General features: G+C 45.0%; 1 protein-coding gene across 2 annotated transcripts in view; it reads right to left on the reverse strand.

Annotated features, from left to right (window-relative positions):
• Window positions 1–14,106, reverse strand: part of USP43 (ubiquitin specific peptidase 43) — an 86,007-nt gene that overhangs the window by 12,598 nt on the left and 59,303 nt on the right. For both annotated transcript variants that reach the window (XM_034942380.3, XM_034942379.3), the window contains exons 13-14: window positions 6,977–7,135; window positions 4,952–5,116 (exon numbers count right to left, since the gene is read on the reverse strand). In XM_034942380.3, coding sequence (XP_034798271.2) covers window positions 4,952–5,116; window positions 6,977–7,135 — 324 coding nt within the window. The remainder of the gene's footprint in view (window positions 1–4,951; window positions 5,117–6,976; window positions 7,136–14,106) is intronic.

Consider the following 14,106-nt stretch of genomic DNA (forward strand, 5'->3'; position numbering starts at 1 on the left):
TCCTGGGTTCAAGTGATTCTCCTTCCTGGGTTCAAGTGATTCTCCTGCCTCAGCCTCCTGAGTAGCTCAGATTACAGGTGCCCGCCACCATGTCCAGCTAATTTTTGTATTTTTAGTAGAGACGGGGTTTCACCATGTTGGTCAGGCTGGTCTCAAACTCCTGACCTCAGGTGATCCGCCCACCTCGGCCTCCCAAAGTGCTGGGATTACAGGCATGTGCCACCGCACCTGGCTCAATGTAAGAAATTTTAATAAGGGAAATGGGGAGATTTGTCAAGTAGCAGACATTGCAGATAGCTTCATGACAAAACTTGCATTGGATTTTTGGAGAATCCATAAATAACTCAAGAAACCATAAATCTGTAACAACTCAGGGTGCTCCCCTTGATGACCAGGCCAGATTTCTCCAGGTCAGACCACAAGGCTAGCCTCCACAACAGATTCCAGCCCATGAATGAACCTGCAGAAAGGAAGAGGTAGTTCCCCCACCTCACCCTGCACCCCCTCTTCTTCAAACCCCTGTGTTTGCTTTTTTATTGACAATTGTCAACAGACAACAGTTCGCTCTCTCTCTCATAAGTAAATTTCTGTGCAGAGAACTATATATCTCCAAGCTGTTTTTTATTTAAAACAGTCATGATTGAGAGAGATACAAGGCAGCAGGGTGCTAGAATATTCTATTTTTTAATCTGGTATATGAGGATGTTCATTTTATGAAAATTTGTCAGCTGTATACTTAATATACTTTAAGTATTGAAGGATTAATATACTTTACTTACATATACTTATATATATAATTGTATGCAATACGTAAAGTATACTAATCACAAGTATATATAATATTTCTATTAAAATTGTATTTAAAAAACTAAGTTAGGACCTAACAAGAAATAAGGAACTAAAAAAATAATTTGAACATGTTACCACTTTCTGGCTGAAGGAACACAAAGGCTAAATAAAGATCACACACTCACACAAAGAAACACAGAAACACACACACACAGACATACATACAGGCACAAACAATACACACACAAGCACACTCATACACACATACACACTCTCACATACACAGACACATACACACACAGACACACACACAGATACACACAGACACACACACATATACACAGATACATACACATAGACACACAGAAACACACACACAGACACATATACACAGATACATATACATAGACACACAGAGACACACACACAGATACACAGAGACACACACAGACACATATACACAGATACATACACATAGACACACAGAGACACACAGATACACAGACACACACACACACAGAGACACACACATAGACACAAACACACAGACACATACCTACACAGAGACACACACACACACAGAGACACACACAGACACACACACATACACACAGACACACACACAGGCACATACACATAGAGACACACACACAAGAAACACACAGACATACAGACACTCACAGAGACACATACACAAAGACACAAACACACAGACACACACACAGAGACACATACACACAAAGACACAGACACACACACAGACATACACACAGGCACAAACACACATACACAGACATACAGTTCTTACATAGTAATGCTGGTTTTTTTGTTTGTTTTTTTGAGACAAGGTCTCACTCTGTCACCCAGGCCGGAGTGCAGGGGTGTGCTCACAGCTCACTGCAGCCCTAACTTCCCAAGCTCAAGAGATCCTCCCACCTCAGCCTCTTGAGTAGCTGGGACAACAGGCACATGCCACCATGCCTGGCTAATTTTTTTATAGAGATGGGGTCTCACTATGTTGCCAGGGCTAGTCTTAACTTCTTGGACTCACGCGATCCTCCCACCTTGGCCTCCCAAAATGCTAGGGTTCCAGGTGTGATCTGACAACGCTCAGCCTTAAGGACTTTGTTTCTGTGGTTACCCCCTTGTTCCCAGCACTGTCATCAACATCTCCCTGTAGACCTGATCATCTGAATGCGTCTCTACTATCTCCTACTTAGCTGTCAACCCGCCTTCCTTCAGTCACCTTGCCTGGTGGAGTGTGTACACACTGCCACTTCCTCCACCCCAGCCTCTGGTCCACCTGCTACAGGCAGGCCTCCCTTCTCTCCAGCCATGGCAGATGCTCCTGGCAAGTCACCGGTGGCCTTCCAGCCTGATGGAATCTACCCATCCTCACCTTACTCAGCCTCTCAGCAGCATCCAGTACAGTTGGCTGCTTCCTTAAGATTCTCTTTTTTTCATCTGTCAACCACACTCACCTGGTTTTCTTCCCCTCACTGGCTGCTCCTTCTCAGTTCTTTTCTTGGCCTCTCCACCTTTGCTCAACCCTTAGATGTTGGAGAGCCCCCAGGTTTGGTCTCGGGTCTTCATTTTTTTTTTTTTTTTTTTTGAGATGGAGTCTTGCTCTGTTGCCCTGGCTGGAGTGCAGTGGCGTGATCTAAGCTCACTGCAACCTCCACCTCCCAGGTTCAAGCGATTCCCCTGCCTCAACCTCCTGAGTAGCTGGGATTACAGGCGTGTGCCACCATGCCCAGCTAATTTTTTTGTAGTTTTAGTAGAGACGGGGTTTCACCATGTTGGTCAGGCTGGTCTCGAACTCCTGACCCCATGATCTGCCCACCTCGGCCTCCCAAAGTGCTGGGATTACAGGCGTGAGCCACTGTGCCCAGCCTTCATTCTTTTTCATCTGTACTATTTCCCCAGGGGAGCTCAGCCAGCACTGTTCCATCCATGTGCTGATGACTCTCAAATATTTCTCTCCACTCCCCAGTTATCACATTGATGTGATGATGTCTTAGCAGGGTCCCCCAACCCCTGGGCTGTGGACAAATACTGATCCACGGCCTGTTAGGAATCGGGCCACAGAGCAGGAAGTGAGTGGTGAGCAAATGAGCGAAGCTTCATCTGTATTTACAGCTGCTCCCCATCACTCGCATTACCGCCTGAGCTCCGCCTCCTGTCAGATCAGCAGGCGTATTAGATTCTCATAGGAACACAAAGCCTATTGTGAACTCTGCACATGAGGGATGTAGGTTGCATGCTCCTTATGAGAATCTCATGCCTGATGATCTGAGGTGGAACAGTTTCATCCCAAACCATCCTCATCCCAAGTGTGTGTAAAAATTGTCTTCCATGAAACCGGTCCCTGGTGCCAAAAAGGCTGGGGAATGGTGTCTTACAGGATTTTCAAAATTACTGTGTCAAAAAATTTTTGACTTCCCTCCAGAATGGACTGTTCCTACCCAACTTTCTCCCACCTCATTAACTGTGCAGCTCTTCCCCTCGTTATTTAGACCTTAAGCAAGGAGATATCCTTGACTATTCTCTTTCCTTCACGCTGCACACCCCACATCAGCACATCTTAGCAGCTGTAGCTTCAGTATACATCCAGTTTGACCATCTCTTATCTAACATGCTAGTTCAAACCACCACTGTCTCCCACCTGGATATAAACATGTTAGTCTCCTGAATGATCTTCCTACGTCCCCACTCTTGCCCCCTGTGATGTCTTCTCCACACAGTAGCCAGAGTAGACTCTCTAAAAACTATAAATCAGATCAACCACTTCCCTGCTCAAAACTCTAAGCTAAAAAAGTTGATTTTATGGAGGTAGGGAGTAGAATGATGGTTGCCAGAGGCTGGGAATGGGGGCAGATGAAGAGAGGTGGGTTGATAGCTACAAATAGGCCAGGTGCGGTGGCTCACGCCTGTAATCCCAGCACTTTGGGAGGCCGAGGCAGGCAGATCACGTGAGGTCAGGTGTTTGAGATCAGCCTGACCAACATGATGAAACCCTGTCTCTATGAAAAGTACAAAAATTAGCCAGGCGTAGTGGCAGGTGCCTGTAATCCCAGCTACTCTAGAGGCTGAGGCAGGAGTATTGCTCGAACCCGGGAGGCAGAGGTTGCAGTGAGCTGAGATCGTGCCACTGGACTCCAGCCTGCGACAGAGTGAGACTCTGTCTCAAAAAAAAAAAGTACAAATATACAGTTAGATAAAATAAGTTCTCATGTTTAATAGCACAGGAAGGTGACTACAGTTACCAACAATATATTGTATATTTCAAAACAGCTAGAGAGATTTGAAATGTTCCCGTCACAAAGAAATGATAAATGTTTGAGGTGATGTATATTCTAAATACCCTAGTTTGTATGTAATGAACACATTGTATGCATGTATCAAACTATCATATGTACCCCAAATATATGTACAATTATTATGTGTCAATTTTTTAAAAACAATGATTAAAGCAGAAGCATTAAAAAACAAACAAACAAACAAACAAAAACACCTCTCCACTCGCTATCCACTACACTTAGAATAGAGTCCAAACTTTATACCTCTAGCTCAGAAAGGTAGGTTCTAACATGGCCCCTGTCCACTCCTGCTCTCTCTACTCCTGGGTGTCTCTGCTCCGGCCACAGCTCTGGTTTCTTCTGCCCCTCACACATCCAATGCTCACTCCCAGCCTTCACCCTGGAGGGCTCCTCTCCTGGAACATAGCCCTAGGCTTCTACACAAGTCACTCGCTCTCACTCAGAGCTCTGCTCAGTGTCACCCCCTAGAAAGATGTTACCCGCCCGTCCTATCTCCCGGGCCCTGTGCACCCTCCCTCCTCCACCCCGGGCCTGAATACCCTCTTCCCTGATTCTCTTTGCCATTCTCCCTTCTTTAAGTACCATGTTCCCAGGTTTACTTGCTTATGACAATAAGCTACACGGGGGCAGAGAAAAGGTACCTGTGGCTGGAGGGTAGAGGATGGGGAGAAGCGGGCAAGGAAGGGCAGGTCATAGAAGACCCCATTTAAGAGATGAACAAACCTCTCGTAATGATGGACCCTTTCCATTCAAGACTACGAAGTGACAGCGCTTTCATACTGAGCAATAACAACAGACATTACAGAAAATGAAAATCAACCAAGCACATTTAACCAACATACCCTTTTCCTGATTGCAGAGACTGTTGGTGAAGATGGGAGAGTCAGGAACCTGGGGCAGGGAGGGGCAGGGGGCAGAGCTCCAGGACAGCAGGCTTCCCCTTGTGCTGCCAGTGTGGCTCCCGAGCCGTAGGAGCCAGTGATCAGACAGGGAGGAGCTGGTAGAGCCTGTGGAGGAAACACAGAGAGGGAGGCTGAGCCCAACCCCAGCACTTCAGAGTCCTAGCGGAGCATCTCACAACCAGATCCCCATTCTGGCCCCATCCTTCAGCCCCGGAACTACAGAACCAGAACAGAACTGCAGAAACCTGTCAACAAGGAGAGGGGAAACCTGTGATCGGGTTTCCCATGTGACTAAGCTTAAAAGTTTAGGGAGAGGCATTTGAGCACAAAAAGGAAAGCATGGGCTGGGTGCGGTGGCTCACACCTGTAATCCCAGCACTTACGGAGGCCGAGGCGAGCGGATCACCTGAGGTCAGGAGTTCAAGACCAGCCTGACCAACATGGTGAAATCCCATCTCTACTAAAAATACAAAAAATTAGCTGGGCGTGGTGGTGGGCGCCTGTAAATCCTAGTTACTCAGGAGGCTGAGGCAGGAGAATTGTGTGAACCTAGGAGGCGGAGGTTGCAGTGAGCCGAAATCGCGCTACTGTACTCCAGCCTGGGCAACAAGAGCGAAACTCCGTCTCAAAAAATAAAAAACAAAACAACAACAACAACAACAAAGGAAAGTATGTTGACAAGTTTTGAAATGCTTTCCATGAAATTACTTATCACCAGCTTTGGCATTCTAAATATGTTTTTTGTTTCTTTTTCCAGAGCCAAAGGACTGTATTACTCAGAGCTGTAGTCAGAGGCAGAGTAACAGTATTTTATTATCAGTACCAGGGCCCCAGCACGCACAGTTCAACAGGTAATAAGCCATGTTACAGGAGTGTATCCCAAGTTTAGGGAAACCAAATCTTTTACAGTGGGCATTAAGGATGCCTTACACTTTGCACCATAAAGATACATTATCTTTATTATACTGGACAGTAAGAAAAACTTCTTTTCTCTAATAGGACAGGTTTTTCATCCTTTTTTCAACATCTTCTTCTATAAATGGAAGCTAGACTTATGTTAGGATTGGTTTAGACCTGCTGAGGACTCTTGGATTTATTTGGCCATTTTCTGATAACTGTTAGGAGAAAATCTGCTTAATTTTTTTTTTAATGCTCTCTTGTCCCAAAGATAAGGACAGTTGGTTTGCAGCATGAAACAAATCACGTGAAAGGGTCAGCTTTGGCACTGTCTTTCTCTAGACTTCCAAGCAAGTTTGAGGCTAATAAATGAATTGCTTGAGTGCAGCAGTGTTTAAACAGCTACCTTAGAGAGGCTGAGATGGGTGGATCAAGAGGTCAAGAGATCGAGACCATCCTCCTGGCCAACATGGTGAAACCCCGTCTCTGCTAAAAATACAAAAATTAGCTGGGCATGGTGGTGGCACGTGCCTGTAGTCCCAGCTACTCGGGAGGCTGAGGCAGGAGAATCGCTTGAACCCAAGAGGCAGAGGTTGCAGTGAGCCAAGATCATGCCACTGCACTCCAGCCTGGTGACAGAGTGAGACTCCATCTCAAAAAAAAAAAAACAACAAAAAAAAAAACTACCTTTCCTAGAAAAGTCCTGCATCCTTTATAACTGCCCTGCCTTTCCAACAGGACTGACATCAGTTTATATTACATACACCTCAAAAAACCTGCTGTGATATGAGTGAGACTAGGAATATGGAATTCCACACTGCCAAGCATCACCTGCCCTGAATACAAACAATTATTCTTTTCCCTTTTCCTGAATTATAATCCATCCATCCCACACCCTGGTAAATGAGCAACCAGTCTATGCAGCTCAGGTTTCTACAGCAGCATCCCGGGCTTCCTCTTTCAGATCCTTGCCAACCTCTCCTGGTCCTCGATGTTCAACTGAGCCTCTTCCCAGTTCTTAAAGTGATTTCCCCACACCCCCCTCCTGTCATGAGCAGCAGCACCTACCTCTCATGGAGCTGCTGGCTGACCAGGGAGGGATGCTGTTCCGCTTCTGATAGAACAGGATATAAGCCCCTCTGGTGTTGACCTCATCCTCTCGAAGCGGTTCCACCGTGCTGTCATCATAACTGTACCACTGGCCATCCAGAGAGTTCCGGCAGTAGGCTGCAAAGGTCCCATCCCCAAGTCTGAGTTATTGGAGCCCCAAAAGGTAGGAAGACATTTCCCACTGGCATAGCTGAAAAAGCGGTATGTTTAAACCAGAATGAGAAAAAAAAAGTCCATTTTTGGCCAGAAATGAATTTTTTTTGGAATCAGAAAAGATCAGTAAGTTATACCCTCAGATTCTTACTATAACAAGTGCTGTTATTATTTTTATTTTTATTTATTTATTTATTTATTTATTTATTTATTTTTGAGACAGAGTTTCGCTCTGTCACCCAGGCTGGAGTGAAGTGGCGCAATCTCTGCTCACGGCAACCTCCACCCCCCCGGTTCCAGTGATTCTCCTGCCTCAGCCTCCTGGGTAGCTAGGATTACAGTTGCCTGCCACCACACCCAGCTAATATTTATTTTTTATTAGAGATGGGGTTTCACCATGTTGACCAGGCTGGTCTCGAACTCCTGACCTAAGATGATCCACCCACCTCGGCTTCCCAAAGTGCTGGGATTACAGGCGTGAGCCACCATGCCCGGCCAAGAGTGCTGTTATTTTAAGTTGAATATTCTACCCCTTCCTCAGGCAAAATCTCAAATAAAAGGGAGCTCCCAAGTTAGGTAGCCAAACAATAATGTCAGCGTTCACCCCATTTCTTCTGAGAAGCTTCAAAATGCATATCTCTGATTAAGCATGCAATAAAAGTGAAGATGAGAATCACAATTGGGCTTATGGCATACCTCTTTCTAAGAACTGAAGTCAAACGTCTAAGGAAAATTCATAAATATTCTCACCATTTCTCAAGTAACGACAACAAAATATCCGTTTCCTTGCCCTCTACGTGTCAGCAAATGACAGCATAACCCAGTAATCTGGACGTTTGCAAACTTTTCCCATAAGGGACCAGATGACAAATATTGAGACTTTGCAGGTCACATATGGCCACATATGTTCTGTCGCATATTCTGCGTGTCTTTCTCCCACTTTTAAAATTGTAAAAACCATTTTTAACCCATAGATTATTAATAAATGGGGGAAAAAAAACAGGCCGGGCGTGGTGGTTCACGCCTTTAATCCCAGCACTTTGGAAGGCCGAGGTGGGCAAATCACAAGGTCAGGAGTTCGAGACCAACCTGGCCAACATGGTGAAACCCTGTCTCTACTAAAAATAGAAAAAATTAGCTGGGCGTAGTGGTGCACGCCTGTAATCCCAGCTACTTGGGAGGCTGAGGCAGGATAATCGCTTGAACCCGGGAGGCAGAGGTTGCAGTGAGCCGGGATCACGCCACTGCACTCCAACCCGGGCAACAGAGTGAGACTCCGTCTCAAAAAACAACAACAACAACAACAAAAAAAAACAGGCCCTAGATTGGATCCGGCCCGTGGGCCACAGTTTGCTGACCTCCACACTAATCCAAGCCAGCCACCTAGGAGTTCATCTTTGCTCTTGCTTTTCCGTTCCGCCCCACACCTAATCCAAAAGCCAGACCTACTGATTCTACTTCCAAACTATGTCTCGAATATCTTGATTGTCAACACCAACATCTCAGCCAGTGGTGTCTCTCACTCGGCCCCTGAAGCACCCTCCTAACTGGAATTCCAGCTTCCACTCTAGATCCCTTCTACACATTCTCCATACAGCAGAGCAACTAGTTTGATTTGTACACTAGATTATGACTTCACTCCTCTGCTTAGAACCTTTAAATGATTTATCACCCCTTTGGAAAAAATGCAAACTCCCATCCGTGGCCTAGAGTGTCCTGCCCACTTCTCCAGCCCCACCCTTCATCAATTACCCCTGAATGGCTACACTTCATCCAGGCTGTCATCATGTCTTAAACACACTGAATGCTTTCTGCCTCAGGGCCTTTGCACATGCTACGAGCTCTGCTCATAATGCAATTCATCCCATTATTCACATAGCTAGTTCTATCTCATCCTCAGCTCTGAGCCTACATGTGACATCCTTGCAGAGGCCTTATGTCTATCACAGACACAGTCAATCAGTCGCCCTTTCAAAATGTCAGGTAGTGAAAGTGCTAAAATGATAAGCACATTTTATTGTCTGTCTCCAAAGTGAGACTGAAGTCCCATGAGGGCAGGCCTTGTATTTGTCTTGTTCATCACTGAAGCTCCAGGACCTGGCATAGAACAGGTACTTAATATACATTTGTGCAATGAATTAATGAGCAAAGATCCTGGATTTCTATATAGTTTGGTGTCTTCCAAATTGCCAGTCATCAGCCCATCGGGACACTGGTAATCAGTGCATTAAAAAAAAAAGTTTAATAAATAAAAAATGAAATATTTTAAAGCTTTTTTTTTTTTTTTTTTTTTGAGACAGAGTCTCGGTCTGTCGCCCAGGCTGGAGTGCAGTGGCATGATCTCGGCTCACTGCAAGCTCCACCTCCCGGGTTCACGCCATTCTCCTGCCTCAGCCTCCCGAGTAGTTGGGACTACAGGCGCCTGCCACCACACCCGGCTAATTGTTTTGTATTTTTATTAGAGACGGGGTTTCACCATGTTAGCCAGGATGGTCTTGATCTCCTGACCTCGTGGTCCACCCACCTCGGCCTCCCAAAGTGCTGGGATTACAGGCGTGAGCCACTGTGCCTGGCCAAAGCATTTTTAAAATTAAGTAATATGTTATTCTGGAATAGAATGGACCAAGGTATATCACATGTAGTAAATTTAATTATCGACTCATGAAATTCTGTTTAGTCTTGATCTATGTATGTATACATAAACACACATACGTGTGTATGTAAATGGATGCGCACATCAGGAGGTCATGATGGAACCCAGTGTTTCATTTTGCCATTTAGTCAAGTGCCTCATCATCATATTTTATTTCATTTAACATCTTTTAAGTTTATTTTGATATGTAAAATGGCAAACAAAAATCCACTAAAAACAAAAAATATGTCTATGGTATGATAGCATTTATGTAAAAGTATATGGCAGCTTGAAAGCTACCAATTGTTGGGGCCTACAATATGAGAAGCATCTTACATATGTTAGTTCTAGTCATAAAAATCCCAGGCTGGGCACGGAGACTCACGCCTGTAATCCCAGCACTTTGGGAGGCCAAGGCGGGCAGATCATGAGGTCAGGAGTTCAAGACCAGCCTGGCTAACTCAGTGAAACCCCGTCTCTACTAAAAATACAAAAAATTAGCTGGGTGTGGTGGCACCCGCCTGTAGTCCCAGCTACTCAGGAGGCTGAGGCAGGAGAATCACTAGAACCCGAGAGGCAGAGGTTGCAGTGAGCCGATATCGTGCAATTGCACTCCAGCCTGGGCCATAGAGCGAGACTCTGTCTCAAAATAAAAAAAAAAAAAAAATTAATATCTGATAGGGCAGATGGCATCTCAAGGAACAAGATTGGCTTTTCCATCAGTAGTGATCTCGGGACAAATTGGCAACTCCCGGAGGATAAAGTTGGATCTCTTTCTCTCAATAACATTAAGAAACTCCAAATCAAGGATTTAAATGTAATAAGCTAAAACCAAGTAGAAAACTCAAGAAAAACACTTTTTAATCTTAGAGTGAAAAAGGCTTTCTAATCATGACTCAAAATCCAGAAGACTTAAAAGAAATGATTGATAATTTTACCTAGAAAAGCAAAAATAAAAACTTTCTGCATGGCAAAAAATTTCCACAGGAAGAGCCAACTGACAGATGTTACACAGGGAACACATACTTGCAATTTATATTACAGAAAAGAGGTGAATCTCATAGTACATTAAGAATTAGAGCATCTAGAAATTGATGGGGAAAAGACTAATAATTCATTTGAAAAACAGTCAAGGATATGGATAGACAGTTCACAGGAAAGGAACCATAATGGCTCAAACATGCGAAAAGATGCTCAAGCTCACACTATTAAGAACCTAAATACTCAACTTACACTGAGATACCATTTTCCTACTATTAGATGGGCAAAAATCCAAAAGTGTGATCATACACTCTACTGGAGAGGCTATAGAGAACCAGGTGTTCTCTTGCTCTTAACAGAGTGCAAACTGCTATGACCCTTTGAGCAGGACATCTTGTTTGTGCTTATTACAACACAGACACAGCTATTCCAATTCTGAGAATTTATCCTGCCAATAAACTTCCATATGTAGAAAATGACATATCTAAAGGGTTATGACAGCAATATTTGTGTTTTTTTGTTTTTTGGGTTCTTTTTTTTTTTTTTTGAGACAGAGTCTCACTCTGTCACCCAGGCTGGAGTGCAGTGGTGTGATCTCGGCTCACTGCAATCTCCACCTCTGGGTTCAAGCAGTTCTCCTGCCTCAGCCCCCTGAGTAGCTGGAACTACGGGCACACACCACCACGCCTGGCTGATTTTTGTATTTTTAGTAGAGACAGGGTTTCACCATGTTGGCCAGGCTGGTCTTGAACTCCTAACCTCAAGTGATCTGCCTGCCTCAGCCTCCCAAAGTGCTGGGATTACAGGCGTAAGCCACCACGCCCGGCCGACAGCAACATTTGTAATAGTAAAAGAATGAGTCAGTCCAATGTCCATCTACAGAGTATTTAATAAACTGTTATATTTATTTAGTGCATTTACATTTATAAAAGAAGATGGAGAAGCTGTCTAGAAATGAGGACATGAAAAGATTTCCAAGACAGATTTTCAGAGAGAAAAAAAAAAAAAGCCAGGTGCAACACAGTAAATAGTACTTTTACTTAAATTAGGGGGTGGGAAGGAAATATATAAAATCAACACATATATATATATATAGAAAAATATACTCACAATTGCTTGTATTTACATAAAGAAATTGTGGAAGAATAGTACACAAGAAACTACTAAAAATGGTTACCTAGAAATGAGGAGGGGGTAGATGAGGAACAAACATAGAATCAAGACTTGTCACTGTCCATCTTTTTTAGGCTGTGTGAATTTTGAAATATAGGCATGCATTACCTATATTTAAAATGAAATTTTACCACATTACCACATTTAAAATGAAACAAAAGGCATTTGAGATTTCTAAAAATCTGAAATGTGGTAGAATTATCACACTTCCAAGAAGCAAATAACTAAAAAGGAACAAATATGTCAAAAGACGTGAGATAGAAAGCAACAGCTCAGCTTTGAGGGCCCAGCAAGCAGATGGAGTGGAGGTCACACACTCGCCTCTGCAAGGAAGGGGTTCAACACAGAGTGCCTGGGGGAGGTGGGGGGGTTGCAGGGGGTAGGAAGAGGGCCACCCACCAGCTACAGCTCCAGAGGCTCGGTACTGGGCGTGTCAGAAACCACAAGAAGCCAAGCCAGGTGAGGACCCAAAAGAAAACCAGGATGCTCTGAAAAAGAAACCTAAGACTAGGCCAGGCGCAGTGGCTCACGCCTGTAATCCCAGCACTTTGGGAGGCCGAGGAAGGCAGATCATTTGAGGCCAGGAGTTCAAGACCAGCCTGTCCAACATGGTGAAACCCTGTCTCTACTAAAAAATACAAAAATTAGCCAGGCGTGGTGGCGAGCAGCACCGTGGCCAGCCCTGAGTCCCAAGTACTCAGGAGGCTGGGGCAGGAGAATCACTTGAACCCAGGAGGCAGAGATTACAGTGAGCCAAGATCACATCACTGCACTCTAGCCTGGGTGACAGAGCGAGATTCCTTCTCACAAACAAAACAAAAAAAAGCACAAAGATATTTCCCAGACCTGAAGATCACATGTCTGCAGACACACATGTCCCCTGAATGCAGGTCCCAATACAAGCAATGAAAAAGACCTACAGGTAAGCACACTCTATGAAATTCCAGAGCACCTGTGAAAAAGAACCTGAAAGCTTCCAGAGAGAAAAATATATCCTATCCTAGACAAAGGAACAGAAATCAAACTGGCCTGACCCATTCTCAACAGCAAAACCCTACTCCAGACCCCATTCCACACGGAGCAACATTGCTGATTTTCAATCAAGGACTTTATGTCCCACCAGGCTATCAATCAGGTGTGGAAATAAAGGCATTTCCTGACACGTAAGCACTCCAAAGGTCAAGCTCCCATCACCCTTTCCTAGGAAGCCACCGAGGGTGTGCTTCACCTAAACGAGGGAGTTGACACTCATCTACAATACCCTACATGGCTTGGGGACTTGTTCATATCAGGAATCACTCATCTCGGCAGGGCAGAAGCTACTGACCCTGGAGCCAGGGTGGCCCAGGTTTGAAGCCCAGACTCTGCCATTTAACTGGCAGTGCAAATTGTCTTCAGGGAAAAGATTGTGTATGTTGGCACCAATGAGAGCAAGTGGCCCAGGTCTTACCCAGGGCTGTGTTGGCTGCACACACTGCCCTGCCTACCACCTCGCCAGTCCCCTCTTCCCCTTGGGCTCCTCTCCCTTTGCTTTTAGTATTAAACAGGCTCTTTCCTGGCAGGTGGTGGCACACTGTGTGTGCAAACACAGACCCAGGAGATCTCTGCAAGAGGAACCTTCCAGGAACTGCGTCCCTTCTGCTGCCATACCACCACCCCCCAAATCAGGCATTCTGCTCTTTAATGTTCACCCCAGGAGGGGTCTGGATCTCGCTTTTGATAAGGCAGATGCCAACGCTTCTCACGCCTATGCTACTTCTAACTCCCTGCTGTGGTTTTACATCACTGTCCTTAATTTATGTGGGGCCACCCTGTGAGTTTATAGATAGGGAGGCAGCACGTTCAGCATGGGAAATGACAAGGCCCAGGTTCCAGCTGTCCTTATTTTCACCACTCATGTGTGCACGGGGACTCATTCAGCCATAACGCTCTAGTAAAAAAAAAAAAAAAATCTGAGTAACAAAGATACCTCCCAAGATATATATGGGCCTCAAGGGATTCCTGCTGAGCTATTTTCGGCCCAGAGAAGTGAGACAGGGGAAGTGGCTGGACAGAATGGTCCCAGCAGTTACAAAGGTGGCAAGCCCTCATCTGGAGCAGGACAGCTATAGAAGAACAGGCTGGCACCACACAGCAGCGTAAGGCAGCC

The sequence above is a fragment of the Pan paniscus genome, chromosome 19 (genome assembly GCF_029289425.2).
Source record: "Pan paniscus chromosome 19, NHGRI_mPanPan1-v2.0_pri, whole genome shotgun sequence".
Lineage (NCBI taxonomy): Eukaryota > Metazoa > Chordata > Mammalia > Primates > Hominidae > Pan > Pan paniscus.